At 31.1% G+C, this 21,854-nt stretch overlaps 1 protein-coding gene across 3 annotated transcripts in view; it reads right to left on the bottom strand.

Annotated features, from left to right (window-relative positions):
• The window catches only part of LOC118188474 (neuroligin-4, X-linked-like), a 412,431-nt gene extending 399,326 nt beyond the window's left edge, over positions 1–13,105 (bottom strand). For all 3 annotated transcript variants that reach the window (XM_035358904.2, XM_035358902.2, XM_035358903.2), the window contains exon 1: positions 11,640–13,105. In XM_035358904.2, coding sequence (XP_035214795.1) covers positions 11,640–12,126 — 487 coding nt within the window. In that variant the 5' untranslated portion in view covers positions 12,127–13,105. The remainder of the gene's footprint in view (positions 1–11,639) is intronic.
• Positions 13,106–21,854: the final 8,749 nt, after the last annotated feature.

A 21,854-nucleotide genomic window follows, 5' to 3' on the forward strand; every position in this document is an offset into this window, starting at 1 on the left:
GAATTTGGGGAAATGGTGATCGAGTAGCAATGTAAGTGGTTCATGTGACCTAGGTATGCTGCACCAGATTTAAACTAGCGGAGCATGTCGACCGCTCTACACACTCTCTTGTTTATTTCTCGAGCTTCTGGTTCACAAAATGTGCTCGATGACGTTGCACATTATTATGTGCTAAAAAAGTAAGGCACAATGAACTATGTGCGAATTTCATTTCTGAATATTCGAGCAGTCGGAAATCCATTCTGAATGATTCAGGATCATTTCGCCTGCCTAATATTATCTCTGATCAAACAAACCAACAGCCTTCAATAAATGAGATTTCTTAGACATGTGCTGAATTTCATCGGTTGGCAATTGCCCTTGGAATCAGAAGTCATCGATTATCTGGTTTCAGTCTGAATTAGGATCCGTTGGAGCACAGAACTAGGCTTCAAGATGCTCTATCACAGTATTCTTTAGCAATGCTTCTTCGACACTGGGAAGTCATGGAGGCAATGGCCCTTGAACGTACAATTTACGTACTGAAAGGCGTCTGCTGATTGCTTCACCGCTGACGTTAAAAGTTGTCTGTGCATTTCGATGGCTTCTTAATTTCTATTGCGAAGCTTCTTATTACTATTTAATTGGCAAATCACGATCATTATACGTCGTCTGCTAATTGCTTCTGTCTATCTGCTGACGTTAAAATTTGTCTGTGTAATTCGACGGGTTCTTGATTTTTGTTACGAAGCTTCTTGTTATTATTTACTGACAATTCACGATCATTATCTGAAGTGAGATCTCCCAAAATGCTCTTGACTAATACGACTTTCCTCTCTTTTAGTCTCTTGAAACTGGTCTCATAAGTTTGCGATTACATTTCGGTTTATTCTAATGGTGAACCTCATAAATACTTTGACCGCTTTTTAAACCTTTTTTTGGCGAGACTTTCTGTAACACATCAGTGGTGCAATAAACGTCTCTTCCTGCGAACAAGCAGCAAACAAACGCAGATTAAAAAATAAAAAGTTGCCCGCAATATATGATGTTCATATCTTCGGCAATTTGGACGTCATTGCTACAGATCTGCATTTCGAATTGCGTTCTACAGCTGTTATTTCACTAATTGAATAGATCCTTTGTTAATTCTGTAACATTTTACTTAACGCTGTGAATAAAATAATTTAACAAGGATGCTTCTCTAATTTTGTTCTCTAACGTATTAGAAAATAATCCATATGTACACATTATAGAAATAAGAATGGAAAATTAAATTTTCTTAGTTTAGAATATTCTAGTTTTCAAGAAGCGTGATACAGCAGAAAACAATAATGAATAATACAACGAAAAGCAAGCTTTTCTTCTTAAAAACACGACCATACTTTGCGCATATTTAAATGCTAGCAGAGAATATTTCTACGGCATAGAATGTTTGGGAATAAATTAGTTTGCGTTACATATGTAAGCAATTTTCTTCTATGTCACATAGCATCCAGGGAGAGTATCAAATGTATAAATATTTAATAATCGATTTCAAACACAAAATATGATTATCGCAATGGCTAGCGGCAGATATCTAATTATTTATTTCGTCTTTTACTTACGTATAATTCACTATGCACATAATTAACGTTTTTAGCATGAGTTGATTCATCACTTTCTGCATTCACTGTGTAAGAATTTCTTTCGGTTGGTATAACTTGGTACTACCTATACAGTGTTTAAATAGTAAGTTTTTTTAGAGCGTGACGTGCATAAACATATAATTCTTCACATACTAGATAAATAAATTCTTTTCTTGTTTAGAAGATCGCTATGCAGAGAGACGTTAACTGATGTCATTAGCAGCTCTTATATTTAGCATGTAGTAAAACTGAGAAAAAATATTTAGCAAGCTAAAAATATTTTAAAGATCAAGAATTTAAAATGTTTTAGAGTTCTTCTTTTAATTTCTTTCCATTTTAAGAGGTTGTTCATAAAGTTATTTTTGAGACCCATAAGAAAACAATTCAGTAGTGGGTACCACTTCATCATACGGTTTATTAAATTATATACAATTTTTGTTGCAGTTCATTTAAACTTACTGCTTCGAATTATTCTAACTTAAATAACTGGTGTATGAAGGCAAGTTGAAAATGACATCAAAAACTGCAAAATTTGAAATTAAATATCTCCGTCAATTTTTCTCGCACGGGAATTAAACTTAATATAATTTTATTTATTCATAACGAATATAAAACGTTCCCAAATATAAATATAGGAACCGGGAGACGATATTAAAAGTTAGATTTCTTTAGCTGTCCAAAATTACATTTTTAAATTTGAAATTGCCAAAATATGAATATTTTTGACATTTAAACCACTTTTCTAATTGAAAGTATGTGCTCACGACCAATGATGTCGAAAATAAAGGCCGGATAAGGGATTTTTAAGCCGGGTGAAGGAGAATGGCTCGCTGCAATAATTAATCTTTTATTTGTATACAATTAAATTTTCATAATTTTTAATTTAATTTTCAACTCGCTTTAAATTAGCTTTATACGAATGATAGAATATTTGTTAAATTGAAATCTATATATGTAAGAAAAATAAAAATATGCAAAAGATTAAATTAACAACGTAAATTAATTTCCCTTTCCCTATTCTAAAAATAGCAACAGCTATTTGCACTGTGTTATTTCGAGAAAATTCTGTCATATGACTCTAACGTAATTCTGGAGATGTAAATTGAACTAAAACTCAAGCAGCCAATAATAATTTTACAGCAATAAACTATCCAATCAAAACGCTTTGAGAACCAAAACTAACTCAGTCTGACTTAAGATTTCATCCTGAACATTACGCGCTTGCTTTCCACCCTTTGGCCTAGCTAGACTGCTGTCTGCCTGATTCTGCTTGCTTGCTACAAACTTATCAAAAATGTAAGCCCTTTAGAACAAGAACATTTAATGTACCGATTTGTGTGTAGCCGCCACATGTTGCTGAAAATAAAACTGAAGATTTAATCTGCCTTCGCCTCCAATTTCCTAGTCATTATGGATCAACACTTCTACGCAATCAAATTTCCTGCTCCTGAAAATATCATATATATATATGTGTGTGTGTGTGATAAATTCTGAAGCAGAAAGCAGGTGGTTGTATACACAATGAACAGCTAGAGTTTTGATGCCGTAGAATGCTGAAACGCCGATCCAAGAGGAATACGAAATTTGGCAGTCAAGGTATATTTAATTTAACTTTTTATTTCAGTAAACATGTTGTGGACACAAAAAAACTGGCACATTTATTGCGCCTATTCCAAAAGCTTACATTTTTGATAACTTTGTAGCACGAAAGCAGCAGCAGACAGACAGCAGTCCAGGTAAGCCGAAGCGTTGAAAGCAAGTGCGTTATGTTTAGAGTGAAATCGTAATTCAGACTGAGTTAGGTTTGGTTCTCAATGCATTTTGATTGGACACTAAATACTGCTGTAAAATTACTATTGGCTGTTTTGAGTTTTAGTTTCATTAACATCATCAGAATTATGTAAGAATCATATGACATAGATTTTTCTCGAAATGACGCAGTGCAAATAGAGGTTACTATTTTTAGAATTGATTTTCTCTGCTAATTTAATCTTTTACATATTCTTTATTTTTCTTAGATATATTTTTTATGTATGGTGTAATGTGGGTATAGCCCTTTTGTGTCATAAGACGAGCTTGTGTTGACAACTAGGTGTTATAACAGCCCCATATAAAAAACTGCAACGTTCTACGGCTAATTGGTTTTGAGTTATGCAAAGTACTCACGGGACGAAAAAATTCTATTGAATCCATTTTAGAATCAGTATTGGAAAAAAGAGTCCTTTATTCTATCTTTACGTACAAATATCAGCAAAATACGTAGTCAAAATGGATTAAGGATAGGTCAAATGGATATTTCCGTTGAATTATGATTCCCCAAATTTATCGCGATTCCAATATTTCCAATACTTCAAATAAGGTAGTAAAAAAATGAAACATTCAGGGATTTGAAAACTGTAAAATTACCAAGAAAGGAAGGAAAATGGCTGACAGTATTATTATTGGTTTAAATGGTTGTTCTCAACTTTCTAAAACATCCTTACTAATGAATAAAATTAGACTGTATTATTGATATATTTGCTTTCGTAAACTCACTTAAACACTGATATCTATAATGTGACGCATTATGTAATTTGATTTGTAATTTGATTTGCATTATGTATGTAACGCATTATGATTTATGGTCAAAAGAACTGTTATTCCGTATATGATTAGAAAAGTTATATTTTACTTCTAGATACACACACAGTTGTGTCTATTTGATTTATTATTTACGAATTAAATGAACTTTTTGGAAGTATGTGAGTGAGATTTAAATATTTAAAAAATCAAACTAGTTTTTTCTTATATGAGGTTTGGCCAGTTGATAATTGCCCGAATCTTTAAATATTAATTTGCATCATTCATTAAAAGACTGCATATTAGCACTAATACTTTTTATGTATTACTTAAACATACAGATGAAATTAGTAATAATTGTTATGAATGACTTTCTAATACAAGAAAGTATATATAGAAAGAAAACGAGAAAAGCCGTCAACAACTGCATTTGTCAGTTCCTTTTTAAGCTGAATACCTTATGTGCTATAACACTCAAATTACTACTAGATAGGTAGAAGTACGGCATAGTAATTTATGTCGATAATTTTTAAAATTACTAAATCCTCTGAATATCGTAAATATAAGACAAGTCCTTGTGTTTAATTCGTGTACCCGACTGAAAATTAATCCTGCCTGCATCCAAAAAGCTTACTTGGCTATAGGCAAATTACTAAAGTTATGTTTAATTAATTTAATTAAATTACTAAAATTAAGTTATGTTTGAATTTAGATTTTGCTCTCAAATTATTATTCGATTTTATGACGAAAGCTCATTGGCTGTCAACTGGCGCCAAATGAATCACAATTTGAAAGAAGTTTACAAATTAAGAAAAAAAAAAAAAAAAAAGATTCTTATGTGGATACCACCTAACTTCCATATACGGCATATTTAATTACGCACATTGTTTGCTGCACGTCATTTAAACTTATTTCCTCGATTGTTCTAATTTAAGTAACTGATCCCTCAAGGCAAGTTGAAAATAACAACAAGAATTGTAAGGTTTGAAATTAAATATCCCGGTCAATTTTTGCTGTACGGGAGTCAAAATTCTAATTTTATTTTTTCATAATGAGCAAAAGCTTTTCCAAACGTAAGTATGGGATTCGAGACCGCGTTAAAAACTAGATTTTGCAATTTGTCTGAAATTTATTTCTTTTTTAATCTGACATTCCCAAAATATAAAATTTTACATCATATAAAACATTATTGTAATTAGAAGTATTTAACTACGTCCAACTATTGCGAAAATAAAAGCCGAGTAAGGACTTTTAAGCCGCTTAAGGATTTTTAGGCCGGGTAAGGACGCGGGTATATATATACACGTTTGGTATTGCCGATTGCAATTAAAAAGGGAGGAGCATAACTAGATGTTTTAGCAGTTCCATATACAAAATTTCATCGTTCTACGGCTAATCATTTTAAAAGTATTCGACATAATACGTAGGTACGGACAGACGTCCCAAAAGATTCCTTTTTTAATCCATTTTATATCCATTTTGCAATCTGGAAAAGAAAGTCCTTTATTCTGTTCCTATGTACAGAGGCCACTCAAAAAAAAAAAAAAAAAAAAAAAAAAAATGACTAACTGGATTTGGATTGGTGAAAATGAAATTTTTCATTGAAATATGATACCCGAAATGTTTTGCGATTACAGCGCTTTCTTTCCTACGTACGAGAAAACAAAAAGGAATAAATACAAAGGAAAATATTTGGAAGTTAAAATCGTTTATGTTGAATTATATTTCGCATAACGAAATTTACATAAAATATTTACATTAAAAGCAAAAATATAAATTTATAAGTGCTAAAATTTTTATATTAAACTTAATTGTATTAGCTGTATTTGGCGCATCGAACAATTTACAGAAAATATTCCTTACAAGTCTTTTTTTTTGGGGGGGGATGTGTGTATGTTGCGTATTTTGTCAATGCTGTAGACAAAGGGGAAGCTGGAAAGTAATTCTTTAAGCAGTTAAGAAGTAATAGGAAGAACAGACTTAAAAATATATACTCTAATTTTGAATACAGGTTCATAGTTCTAACCACATAAATGAATGTTACTGGAGCAAAATAAATGTATAGAATGAATGTCATAGAATTTTTCTAGTTTATCTCTACTCAGTGAAATGAATTCAGAAATATATCTTTTCATTGAAAAATTAGAAAATATGCTTGAAGTCGAGAATTTAATTCAAGCTAGTGATTGAAAATAAAATATATCTATCGAGCACCGTTTTGAAAAGAAGCGGTGGAACGAAACTCTGGTGAATGTTCAAACATTCATAATTTTCAAGAATTGATACATATGCATAAGAAAAGGTAGAGAAAGTCCTAAAAATATAGCTTGTGTATCGTCATTCACGAAGTATTTTTATTTCTATCCTTATGTTACTGTGTAAAACAAAGAATTTTGCATTTCTCTTAGATGTAAGGAATTTCAATTCTGTTATTGGATGTTAGTATATTTCAAGAATTGCGACGATAAAAACGCTTTTTCGAAGACAAAAAAATCTGATGTGTACACCACATGACTTCCTTGTACGGAATATTAAATTATACGCATTTTTTCTTGCATTTCATTTAAACTTATTGGATTGAATTGAAACTACTTCGCCGACAGTGCATAAACCACAATAGAATAAAGGCATTCTTTAAAATTCATTCTAGTATTTGTTTACCATAGCGACACTCTGGCGCTAGATTCACTTAACAATATTATATTTTGTTCATATTCTAACTCATAATGCACAAAATTTATATCATTTAAAGAATAGAATTATCTAATCGTTGTCACATGTTCTATTCAAATACTATAATAAAGCTACAATGATGTATAAAAACTTAAGCAAACAAAACAAAAAAGAAACAGTTTTTCACAGACGATTGAGTATTTCTCATTCAATTAATTCAGTCGATTTAATTCGCAATAATAAATGAAGGCGTTATCTTTGTTGTTGCGAAGCTAAGTTTCTCTAGATTGGCAACAAATCCACTAGTCTACTGTTTCAAATGTAAACAATCAATGGCCGCCATGAAAAACAAAAGGCTTAGCGGCACTTAAACAACTTTGATATTGTTGATAATTCTAAAAATATTGCATACAGATTTACTAAAGGCATAAAAACCTTAACCGAAAAATAAAAACAACATAATTCAATCATTTTTAAAGCAAAAAATGTACAATTTACAAACAAGAGTAAGAAAATGTACAATTTACAAACAAGAGTAAGTACAAGAGTAAAGAAACTGAGATCACTGAGCCGGGTAACTGAGTGGATATATATATATATATATATATATTTATATACGTTTGGTGCGGCCGATTGCAACTAAAATACGAGGTGCACATCTACATGTTATAGCAGACCTATATATAAAATTTCAACGTTCTGAATCTACTCGTTTTTGAGTTATGAGAGATACGTACGTACGTACGTATATAACCTAGCTCACTGACGTACGTAACCTAGCCCACTGAACGTACGTACGTACGTACATACGTTCGTACAGACGCCACTAAAAATTCTCTTCAGAATTAATTTTAAAGCAGTTTTATAATTTTTTTGGAGGCAACAAGTCTTTTATTTTGTCCTTACGTACAGATATCACGCAAAAACGTTTCACCGCTATCGAATACAACAAATTGTATTCGATAGCGGTGAAAATGGATAGTTTCGTTGAAATATGCTGCCTGAAACTTTTCGCGATTACAATACTTCCTTTTTACTTCGTACAAGGAAGTAAAAAGGGCGAAAACTGAGAATGTAAAAGTATGAATGAAAAAAATCGATCAGAAATGTAGCTAAGATATTTAAGATGCAAATTTATATGTCTTTAATTTATTTTTATTATTTCTTTTTAATGAAGCTAAAAGCGGTTATGTAAATATAATAACGCAAGAAACGTAATGTAGTTAGAGTATAAACAAGATTTTTCAGTCTATTTCTGAGATATTTTTTTCGAGTTGAATCTCCTGCGAGAGGGTTTGCTACATGACGGTTTTTTGTGATTTTTCCTTTGCGTAACACGAATACGAACAAGAATTAGGAGAATCTCCATGAAAATAAATTTCCTCTTCGGTAGATAATCTCAAGAGTTCTTTACCGCTATCAACTAAACAAGAAGTCCAACCTAGCTCACTGAACACTTAAACAAGAGTTTTCCAACAAGTATTTTACGCAAATAAAATGAAATTCTTTCTGTACTGCCAAAACACAATATGATCACGGTGAAACAATAACTTCTAAATTAAGAAGCTGAAAATAATGATAATTTTAAGGTACAAAGCGAAGTGCGAAGTTTATGCTTCTTGCTTATTTTTTTACTTAAATTATTAATTACCTGAATGTCACTTATTTGATACAATCGCTTTATATATTTGATATTATTACTTACTTGAATTTTTAAAATAAAAAAATTCAAACTAAGTTATTCCTATGGAATGCCATTTTTAGAGCTAGGAGTATTCATGAAAATTCATATTGATACATCACAACGTTTTTCGAAAATATATGACTGCTACCCGTAAACAAATAAAACAAAATCATTAAATTGATTCCATTTACTTTTAAAACTCCTGCATATAATGCCTGAAAAATACTTATCGCAATACACTACTGTTAAAATACTTGTATATAAAGGGAAAAGAGAGTAAGCCGTTGTAAACTGTAAAATCGAACAGGCAAAGACCTGAGACAGATGTATATTTTACATTAAATTAAGAAAGCATTTCAGATTGGAGTATATTTTACATTAAATTAAGAAAACATTTCAGATTACATTTTATGCACAGTTTATACAAAATCTGTTTTTACGGCCTAATGTTTCAGAGTGCGGACATTTAAAATCTTAGAGTAACATAAATTCCAATTTATGTCTTAAAAGAGGACTTGATTTCATTTCCACACAGAAATGGTAGACGTTGTTTCACATTTTATGACGGAACATAAAAGAATTAAAAACAGTTTAAACTTATCGAAGCAATGTAGGCAGTGAAATTCCAAAACATATCGTGTGCGTTTTGGATGTTATTTAATGCGTGTGTTATTAAATATATAAAAACAAAAAACTAGACGCGAAGGATTATATATAATATAAAAAATATATTGATTTCACATGTGTATCTCGAGCATGTCATGAATACAAAATTATGAGACACATTTCCTTCTCATACAGGTAAATTATTAATATGTATGTGTGTGTGTGCGTGGGTATACAAAGGGATCCGAAAGCTGCAGGGCCCACAAGCGGCGGAACGGTAAAGTCGCTGAACACTGGTAAGTTACACCTGGGATCGGATCCCGGCGAATGGGCTGACTGCATGGTTGGGTTTCGTGGTTTTCTCCATGCATAATGTTGTACAACCCAGTTTACCTTAAACAGTCCTCCACGTTAGCATGCCCCCTCATAGGCAGGTAACCCTTTTGCTGCTTTGCCTGAATATAATAACCTAGCCAAAAGTTGCGCACATGAAACTTTCCAAATCATGGAAAATTTGAAATGGAAATTAATGTTAAATTGTTTCAATGAGTGACACCCTTATATTATTTATTACAAATAATATATCACTTGAAATTTGAATTGCAGTTAGCTTCAAAAATAGTATGTTCATTACAACATGAAGATGAGTTTTATTCAATGATAGGGAGATTTTAAGACTGAGCATTATTTCTATTTATATTATCCAGTATTATGATTTCGGTGTTTACTATAACTTCTGCTTTCCATATTTGTCACTGGAATGCAAATGAATAACTAGTATTTAAACTGAGGCATTTGGAATTTACGAAAGAGTGATTTTCTGGCATTCGCATACATGCTACTTGTTTGTTTCTTGCCAGCTCTGATTGTTTCAATTATTAGGCTTTGCGTTTTATCGCTGACAATTTGATTTTGACGTTCCAGTAAAGTTACCGAATAATATCTAACATACTTCAAATAATATCTAATTCTTTGTCTTTGACCATTGTTTAACGTTTGACTTAAATTTGACTGTTTTATTTAGTTCAAATCCCCACGAACTGTGACTGATATTGTTGTACAAGACAGTGCGTTTATTTTCTGAATTCTGTTTAAATAAAAAAGTTCCTTAAGCCCTCTCACGAGTTTGCTGTTGCTTCAGACATATTCATAATTCGCTCCACATTTGTTAGGGTTTTTAGAGGAATTAACAACAGATCAAGTAAAATTCTACAGCTTTAAAAAGACGCTCCCAAATGTTTGTGTCTGTGACAAGGCAATGATTTTTCGGTTGGAATCTGATTTCGAGAAAAAAGAAACCTTCACCAGAAGAAATTGAGTAGCCGCCCGGTTTTTTCGAGTTGGGAGAAAATGTGGTCCATTTTTCTGACGTCATGGAGAGTGAAGTAATGCTGATTTATAGTTTTTCTCAGTTTCCCTTGAAAGAATCTCGTTTCAATCTTGTACCAAACAAACGGTTTTTATATTTAACTTATCAACTTCAACTGAATTTCAAGTGATTTACTGTTTATAACAGTATAGGGTTCTCAGCTAATGAAATAATTTGTCAGTCATATGCATTTTTGAATTTCTGTAATTTTTAAAGTTTGATGAGGACTTTGAAACATCTTTTTTGCAAGAAAGAGTGTGTAGAGGATAAAGCAGGTTTATATATTTGATTTACTTAAAATATTCTTATACATAGTAAGAAGCATTATTTCGGCCCTCAAATATGCAATAATTTTAATAATTTTAAATAATCCATTATCAAAATAGAGATCAGGGTACAATTTTAAGAAAATGAATTCCCATCCATTTTGTTTCTCATTTTCAATGCGATTAACGTGCATCAACGCATCAAAAGAGCAGCATACTTCTCATTTTAATAATATTATAAGCACTATATCATTGTTTTCAGTTTCTTTACTTTCGCTATTTTATACAACATGATTACGATGATCTAATACGCCATTAGATCTTTTATAAATCGCGTCTTTTAGAACCATAATGCGTCTTTTAGAACACAGTAAAGAATTTTTAAACCTGTAAAAGTATCAGACTCAATATCAAATCGTCAACAATTGTAAAAATATGAAAACAAAAATAATATACTTAAAGCAATATTTTGCTGTGTATTTACAAGATAATTTTCATAATCATTACTATTTTCATGGGAAGCAAAATATGAATTTTTATGTTCACGTTAAAAACCTTAAGAAAGATATTTTTTTAATGATTATGAGTTATTAAATCAAAGAGTACAATATTAGTGAAACCTTTATAAAATGAACAATCATGCATGAATATCAGGTCATAAGTCCATTAATTATATTCTAACTTAAGTTATAACTTTTATATTCTTAATGGACGAAACTGATTTGTTACGATATTCCTATTAAACGCTATCATAAAATGTCAGTTAGGCAGAAATTATAAAGTAAACATAATAAAGTAAATTTCAAAAAATTCAAAACAATACGGCGAAAGCTGTAATGAATTACCATAAAGAGACTATAATAATATATAGTACTTACCCGTTGCCGGAATATAAATATTGAGGTAAAGACAATCCTCGCTTTGATTCGCTAACTGAGGCAGAAGTCTCTTTAAGTACCTGTACCTCCCTAAAGGCATCTTCTTCAAAGCTTCAGTCTCATTAGCGACATCCGGAAGCTTTTGAGGACACACTGGTCCCATTTGATCAGCTAATCGTACCCCTTTCCAGTGAGGTGATGTCACCGGGGGCATAAATCGAAGTGGGCCTTTTGGGGCTCCTGCGTAAGGGACACCCAGAAACACTTCAACCGGATGCAGCTGCCGGTTAGAAAGATTACTGATGAATCCCCGCAATGAACCATAACGGGTCATGACAACTCTTGAGCTCAGTTGCCGTAAGTCGGAATCAACATGACGAACTGATACCAACACGCATTCGAAAGTTAACGTATGTAAGCACACGGCTGTCCATCTCCAAAGTCCCCAGTCGCGTCTGCCTCTTGCTTTCCGATTATTATTGGTCATGTTCTGCCTATCCAAAATAACAAACTTCCAAAAACGAATTTTTCTTAGATTTAACTGAAGTTTTCAGTTTTCTAGTACAGCACAGGTAGAAATTTTGAAGTAAAATCAACTTCTTCTGACACCATTCTATTTCGAAAAAATATAAATGTAGCTGATTTGTAAATCCTATAAATCAGTTACTCATTTATGTTTTGATTATTTAATTAAACAAATGACAGTTTTCAACAATTGCTATCAAATGTGTTTTCAAATAAAGCTTTTTAAGCATTCACTACAGCTGCTATCCACATATTTATGGCCGAATTCGTTTCTGAGAATCAATATTTTCTCTCTATAGCAACTGAATGCTGTTAGATATTTACTGAGTAAAACAAACAATGAATTATTTTCTGGCTTATTATCATAGTAAATAAGTATTCTTTATATATTATTCCCTTTCTTAAAGTTGTGGCCTTTAAGCGAATTTATATTGTCTGTTTCTCAAGTAATTAATGTAGTTTCAATATATGACGGAATGTAAACTTCTTATTTATGATTGCGTAAAGTATGAATCAACTTTGGAAAAAAAAAGTTTTAGTGCATTTCTAGGAAAATACCAGTTTGTATGCAGAGATTTATGAGATTTCAACACACTCCGTAAGTTCAAAAATAAGTGATGTTTTTTTTTCTTTTCACTGTTTGGTTTATTCAGTCTAATATATTTAAGTTTATAAGAAAGAATTAACTTACTAGACAAAAAGGTGCCATGATGATTTCAGATAACTCACATAAAATCTTCTTATGACTGACACTCTTACAATTCAGTAAATGCTTTTGTCATAATCATCGATATACGGCATTATTTAAGAAAATGAATCCTTTTAATTATAACAGCATCCATTTCGTCCAATTCATGCAATTGCTTAAAGAGAACTCTTTCCTATATGAAGGAAATCTGACGCAAGAGAGAACAGAGAGATGTATTCCCTGCCGGATGTGGAGATATTCGACCACTGGCAGGATGAAACTCCGATCCTTCCATCCCTCCTCATTGACGCATGCGGGGTTGATAGTAGAGATGCTCATTTCCCTTTGCTTGGGGAAAATCTTAGGGATGTTCTGACTCTATCGAATATGAGCGGGAAGAAGTAAACTAAGCAATGCATATTCCTCTCTCCTTTTCTCCTAGAAAGTTTGGAAAGCTTTCAAAATAAGATCAAAAAGATACTTTTGTAATTTTTTACACTGCTGAAAGCTGCATGGGTATTTGCTTTCTTCTACGAATGGTCGTCCGGGGATTTTAATATTATAGAATTATGAATAAAAGTTGGTTACAATTCAAATTTTTTATCCATATCATACTTTATCGTTTTAGTCAGTTACATTAAATAAAGAAATTTACTTACTTTATTTAATTATTTACCTTCTTTAGTGTCTATTATAATGTTTTATGTATATGTTTTTAAGTGTGATATGTTTAACGATTTTTAAACAGACACAACTAGAATTTAAAAAAAAAAAATTAAAAGATAAACTACACAGAATTAATTTCAATCAAGGGTGGTAAAATACCTGACAGGAAGGAACAAATTAAAAATAATTGAAGAAAAACTAGAAAACAAAACTGATATGAAAGTAAATGTATACAAAATACAGAAATAATCTTTAAATATTAAACAATGATTAATAAATGATAAATAGTAATTGATAACTCTTTAGGAGAATCTAAAGGAATTATCAATGTTTCTGAAATATATGTAAGTGCACTGCAGAAAAATATAATCTGCATTTCATTAATAAGGTTTTACTTAATAAAATTCAGTTTATAAGCTTTTAAGAGTAAATTTTTAAGCATAATTAAACTAATTTTTATTACAAGTTAATGCATTTCGAGGATACCTTTTTTTAAATTTTTAGACAAAGCGAAAAGATTTACTTTATGTTACATGCTTAATTTTCTTAAAATGTATAACACATAAAAAGTAAAACTGCAATAAGTGAAAGAGCAATTTTGTATATTTTAGTTTTAATTATACGCAAAGAAGAAATGATATCATTGAAAATGCCTCTGAACTTTAAGTACATGTTTTGATTTACGTTGTACATATAATACGTAAATTAATAATTTATAACATTAAAATATTTCATAAAATTTAAATCTTCGACATAACTTTTCTTATTTTAAGTTAGATTTTTAAAACATAAAATAGAGAGCTTTTAAAACGAATTTAAGCTAAGTTGTCATTTCGTTTTAATAGTAATAACATTAGAAATCGAAAATTTGCATTAACTTGGCTCGGAAACAGATTCATCGAACACAATGCATTCTAAAATTTTGTCACTTTCAGGGCTGTATTTTAGTCATTGGTTTCAAAAATGTTTAATTCTAGAGATTGAAATCAATGCGAACACCATTTAGCTAAGTTTTGTACTATAGGCAGATTTAATAATAAATAAAATACCTTTTTTTTATTATTTATTGCAACTAACAAAAAGAAATAGTTGAAAATATATTAAAAATTCTAAGTAAAAACAATCACCATACATTAAATCACTAAGTTGTGGCCAGTATGCTTAAAATGACTAAAGAAATGTTAATTTAATAATCCTTCAGTTCTGCCTCTTTTCTCCACGAGACGAGACTCTTGACTCCGGAATTTGCATAGATTTTTTGAGTGGCAAGTGCAGTCATTTAAAAATAGGATTGAGAGTTCTGGCCTGCTTTTGCAGCCCTAACGATAGGAGAAAAAGAATGTTCTTCCTAGGATTACCTTTAGGCCGAAGTTACAGGTAGATCTTGCTTGGTTATGTTATGTGTTCGAAACTCTTTCGTAATCTACGTAATCTTGCAGTCTTAGCATAGGTTAGATTTAATTTGTTAAGATTATTCCTCTTGTGAATGGAAGTTTTTATGTCGAAATCAGGTCCAGAATGACTGGTAGATTCGTGATATGATATTTTAATTTAGGCATTCTCAAGCAGATAAGTCGAATAAACTTATGAGCTTTTATTAGTGTTGTCAGTTTGCTTGATAATTAACTATCCTTTTGATATAATTTACTGCGTAGATCAGATGTTATACCTAACTGATTTTGCAAAAGTACTAGCTATGCAGTTTAAACCAGTAGAGATGTTACAAAGTACGATGCATTTTCAGAAAATTAAAATTAAATAATAATGAATCATGATGTAAAAATTATTAAGGCAGATTCATAACGAACATGAAAAAGAAATGCCATATATTTATTTTCTTTCTGAAAAAGAAATGAAAGCGGTTTGCGTCTTTGATAATGGAACGTACACAAAGGCTATCTGCCCCAAAAGATAGAAGGCTTCATGGAAGACATCTTGAAGGAAGATTATTTATATTCACCTTGCATGTGGGGTAAAACTAGGATAACGCCCATCCAACTAATTTTGTTTCCAAGATTAAAACTCTGAAGTTGAAAACTGCATTTATACTTTAAATATGTTATGATATTATCTTATTACAATTTAGATGTAAACAATAATATATGCTCCCAACTTAACCCATGTTATGATATTATCTTATTACAGTTTAGATGTAAACAATAATATATGCTCCCAACTTAATTTATCAGCGTTATTTAATTTTGCTTTTTACAGTATTTTAACCGCAGAAATGAGATGGTGGTTAGCGACGCTGATTGCGGTAACCAAGGGCCCGTGTTCGGATGTTTGTAAAGGTACAGTGTCTGTCTGGCATGGGGACACTTTAAATATGTGGCGCGCAAAAAATCCTCCCGAGAGGTAATTAGTAGTGGGAGACCCTCAGACCCGTCCCTTCCCGAGGTACTCTGCATCAAAACTTGGGGTGGGGGCGCATTTATTCAAAATCTTCTTGTCACCCGTGTGGTGTCAAGGCTCCTGCCAATGACAGGCGCAATTTCTACTCCTTGCCACTATGAATTCGTGGAGTTTGCTGATGTTGCTGTCAGAGAAGTCACGACAACAACGAAAGGATTTTGACAAAATATGTGTACTCTGTTTTATTTTGGTTCTAGAAGTACGATTTAAATCATCTGTAGAAAATGTATCATTTTAACAATAATATGATGGATTTTACTTTTCGGTCTAAAATAATTAAAATTATACTTTTTTAATACATTATAATTATAAATAATCATACGTTATAATTATAATTATAATTATAAATATAAATAATAATTATACACATAATTAATACATTATCATTATAAATATAAATAATAATTATATATATAATTAATACATTATGATTATAATTAATACATTATATTTATAAATATAAATAATAATTGTATATATAATTAATACATTATAATTATAAATATAAATTATAATTATACTTTTTTTAAACATTTGTTCTAGAAACTTACATTTTTGTTAACTAGATTGGTACTTTTCTGTTATGTATGCAGCTGACAAGCGAGCAGCAAGTGATGTTTACCATGTAGCAGGTGTCAGCCATTCGGTGCACGTGCATGTGAGCCTTTTTCCATTATGCACACATACACACGCATGTACACAGTACATTTTAGTTAAGCACACACATAATTTCAATTTTTTTTGCATGTATATCTATAGCTATAATTTTAGATATTTCTTAAGAGACAACTTATCAAAATGTGAAAATGTGAGCTTTTTATGTGTCTATATATGTGTGTTTTTATGTAAATATGTGAACCTTGAAAGTTTTAAGCAAAGTTTTCCTTTAAAAAATCGCATAATAATTTTTCTTTAACATTTTTGCATCTTTCGTATTCAGTGTTAGGATTCTGTTTTCGTAGTGTTTGATTTAGAAATTTTTTAACAGTTTAAAACAGCCTCGCGTAACTTACTATGATCGATCCATCTGTTGACTATCTTCTAGATGCTCTGCTTTAGTCTTTAACGATTTGACTCTTTATTGCGAGTGCGAAAACCATCATAAAAACAGATTACATTATCTACTACATTTAACTTTAAGGTAGTTATGATGAAGGAATGCTTTTTTGGCATGTGTTCACGTAAACACTGAACTCCCGTTTAGACTGAGTTAGATTACAGGCATATTATGCTAACATTTTCTGTTGGACGGAGAACGAATCACTGAAGTACAACTTCAAGTAGTGGGTTTTTGTGATTATATGCTTTACGAATAGAAGTTTAAGTTAAGAACTGCATTGTAGTCACGTGTTAGAATCCATAGGACATAAATCATACTGCGATTCGCCGACTGCTGACACGTTTTGAAAATAAATTGCCCACACGGAGTTATTTATGTCTAATCTTGACGTGCGGAAACTACGAAAAAGTTCTAAGCCATAATAATTCTGAATTCATAGAATTTCAGCATCAATCAAACGACAAAATTCTAACTATTCGTTTTCCACTAAACATTTATCATTCAATTAATTTATCAGAAGACACATATTGGAAACTATAAGCTTAAATCTTGGTATTAATACAATCTTAATTAAGTACCTGTCAGTGAAGAAATACTCCTGTGCATGCATCCTCAATAAATAGAGTAGTATGTTACAGTTTGTTTACGTATATGAATGCTGCAATTTGTGTCTTTACATTTTACGAACTTATATAAATTTTACGTTTCTAGACTCATCCAAAATTAAGAGATTCGGGAGCTCAAATAAATGAATTCAAAAATTTTAGCCATTTTTTGTTTCAGGTGCCTTTAATTGCTCAAAGAACATACGGTAAGAATATGCTTTAAAAGATATAATGAAACCAGTGTCCAATGATTGGAATAATGATTTTGTATTCAATGGTAGTTAATAAAATATTTCAATTTAAATCCTCAACAAAGTGAAACGATTTCCAGTACTGTCCAAGAACAAAACTTCCTTTAAAAATAAGATTATCTTTCTTGTAGAAATTAAAAATTGTAGAGAAAATCTTAGACGAATACCATTTCTAAGCGTTCTTTTATCTACTCTCTTGCTAATGCCCTTACTGCTTGCATGTTTGTCTGTCAATCATTTATTTGTCAAACTTCTTTTAAATGCGAAAGTTTTAACCAATATAGTAGGATAAAAATTTATTTTTACATAGCTTTAAAACATCAAATGAATACTGAATCTTCCGAAACTTTATAATCATGTATGCGATTCTTCATTTTTATCTAAAAAGATTTCATCAGTATTCTTCTCTGGAATAAAACCCGCTTTACGGTATCCATATATGGGTCCAACATCGTGAATGATCTCTTTTAAGTATTTTTAACGTTTCAAGATCGAAAGGGACAAGCACTCTTTAATATATCCCGTATCAAAATGAAAGGATATTGAGAGAAATAAAATGTAACCGTTATTTATTAAAACTATTTAAAACAATTTATACAAATGCATTATTTAACACAAATTATCACTTTGCCAACTGATTGATCTCAAAATATTGAATTTATAATCAAATTTAGGAAACCAATTGAAAAATGATCTCACATTCTTTTCAACGGGCCTTTCTTTAATATGGCTGTATAATCACTTCTCATAGAAATGTAATTTTCACATTTTAGTTTCCTAGAATTTGTCAACTGTTAATCATGTCTTGCAAAATAACACTCCACTCTTCTCAAGTATTTTTTATATAAGTAAATAGAGTATGTGTCTTAAGTAAATAGAGATTAGGGCATATTATACGCGTCCTTAGAGATAGAAAAACTTGTTCTTATCCACAAATCTATTCTTTCTAGGAAATACTTCAGTACCTTTCCACTTCATGTATTTACAGTAGTAGCAACATTTAATTACATTGCACTGATTTTCAAAGAAACAATAATTTTTATGTTTATTCAAGTTAACTTTTGTTTTCATTCGCTTATCATTTATACTGCCAAAAAGAGCTTTTTCAGTAATTATCCTGCAAATTTCTTTTCAAAATAATTTGTGTCCAAACTGCTCTGCAACATTTTTTTACATTGCTTTAAAAATATTTTATTTTAACGTAGACTTAACTTTTCTCCATGGTAGTATGTGGAAAGGAAAAATTATGACGTTTTTACATGTTACAGAAAGGCTCATATCTCCGCAAAAACAAAACATGCAGTTCATTGTATAGACTAAGGTTCACTCTACAAAATGCAAAAACGATTTTGGAATTTCGAATTATGATTCAGCCACACATGAGTGACAAATTTAGTGAAGATCATTGAATTTTGATGACGTGTGCTCATGCACATGAGTGGCCGTGCATCCCCACTCTCGCCCATTCTCCTCTAGTAGACGGCTCCGGCTCAGTTGTGTGTTGGGTATGTTCGCGAATGGCTGCAAAGTTGCGAATTTTGTTTCGTTGAAATTAATAAAAAGTTATCCAAACAGCATTTCCCGTAGTAATCCAAGTCAGTTCCGTATTCTATAGTGGCCATCTGTATATATTCATCCATCAATTAATTCCAAAATTAAAAATTGTTTCTCTTATTGCTCAAGTCAGATATTCAGAGTTGAGTTTGTTTATTGAGGAAGAGTTCGACATAGATACAGACATAGACATGAAAAAATATTATACATACATTTCGCAACACAATTTTTTTCGAAATCCCGAGCCACGAAAGGAACAGTAAGCCTATGCATTAAACCGCAGCGGTCGTATGGAATAGACACCTATCCGTCAATATTTACATATTCTCAATCGGTAGTAAATAGCTTAAAAACGTTTTTCGAACTCATTATCATTAAATTACATATATAATTTTATATTTGGCCAACCACTAATATGAATTTAAAAAATAACCTTAAATCAGACCTTTAAAACAACATATTAACAGGCAAAAACAATATTCAACTTTCCAATACATGTAATTCTAATTTTCATTTGTTAATATAATTTTCGAAACATTTGGTGTTCAGCAACATGCCTTTATGGAAATTCAAGCTAAGCCCCTGATTATTAGTAACAGTTAAAACACTATTAACATCTCACTGATACACATATTTCGTTCACATTGAAACATTATATGAAAAGTACAAAAAATCTGACTTTCTTGCACATAAAGCTTCACATTTCCATATCAGTGAAAAGGAACTTCACAAAAGGCAAGAACAGACCGGCAAACGCAAAGCAATATCAAAGTGTTATGCCGCCAGTTTTTAATTATTGTAAACATAATAATTATCACTTACTCAGCAAAGACGCCATCGATCAATAGTTAGACAAAACAAAAACGTAAACTTCCAGTGATGCAATTATAAACAAGAATGCAGATGGTTCTAAAAAAATCCCTCAATTTGCCTATTGACACGGAGAAATGTGTTATTAACGACTACAATAGTGTATGTTTGTAATTCAAAAGGAAAGAGAATTCCAGCTCGCGCTATTATTGATAACATCAGCATATCCATGGATGCCAATTCTCACTTTCATGTGTCGCTAGCTACACCTGAAAAAGTAGCTAAAAATCTCTAAATTCATTGAAGGAATTTCGCTAAAAGTAGAAGCTAAAATTGAAAAAAAGTATAATCCATATTCCATAATAGGTTTTGTTAATTGTCATTTTTTAAACTGAATCTTCATAAAAATATAAATAATGTCCAAATTTTTCTGAGGACCATCAAAAAGTTTTCACGCGCCACCGGTTGGCGACCGATCTTCTAAAGGAAGGAGATACAAAGCTTTATTTAAAAATTTATCAGCATATTCCTTTTTTGCAAATTTTTCCTTTGGAAATTATTCACAAGTAAAAATATTTATGATTAATTTCCTTTTGCAGGAATATTTCTTGTAACATCTCGCAAATATTACTCTTTGATATTATTGTAATTACTAGTAAATATTTTATAAGATGTATTTATTAGACAGGTAAGATGTAGTGAATTATTAGCTCCAAATACTGAGCTAGAAAAGTAGATTACAATTTTCATTTACAAAGACTTTGCAAAATTTGAAATTCCATAATTTTGCTGTGCACTTCCAACATGCAGCTTTCTTTTATAGAAAAGCAAATACAAATTCAAGGAATAAAATACGAACATAATTGTGCTATCCAAAACAAAAGTTTTCATATTTCAATACTTTTTTTAACTATTTTTAGTCACCGAAGTTACCTAGTTATTCCAAGTTTCGTTTCAGCATTGGCAAAATAAAAATTTAAATGATTGTAGGATTCTGCTGTATCTAGAAGCTTGTGACTGCAGACCATACTAGACCGACAGCGAGTTACTATTTCATCTGAGACAAATCACAATATCGTAAAAGATTATACTAACTTTTTTACTTCCTTGTACGAAGTAAGGGAAGTATTACAATCGCGAAAAATTTCGGGTAACATATTTCACCGAAAATATCCGTTTTGATTGCTCTCGAATCAATTTGAACGATGTTTTTGCATGATATCTGTAACTACGAACAGAATAAAGGACTGGTGTTTCAAAAATGGATTATAAATGCATTTAAAATGGATTCATACAAGATTTTTAAAAAACGAAGAACTTCAGAACGTTGAAGATTTATATGTGGGACTTTTATAACACATGCAGTTCCGCACTCCTTTTTTAGTTGCTATCGGTTACATCAAACGTATATAAATATAAATTTACAAGTACAAATATACATACATGTATACCCACTCTATTACCTAGCTTCGTGAGCTCAGGTTTTTATAAGATGGTATATTTGAAATATTTGGCTTTAAATGTGATTGAATTATATTGTTTTCATGTTCCGGTTAAGGTTCTTATGTCTCAAGTTAATATGCATGCAATAGCTTTAGAATTATAAGCAATTTAAAAGTTGTTCAAGTCATACTAAGAAGT

The sequence above is a fragment of the Stegodyphus dumicola genome, chromosome 3, assembly GCF_044657685.1.
Source record: "Stegodyphus dumicola isolate Sdum_Otavi_A_Nest chromosome 3, ASM4465768v1".
NCBI lineage: Eukaryota > Metazoa > Arthropoda > Arachnida > Araneae > Eresidae > Stegodyphus > Stegodyphus dumicola.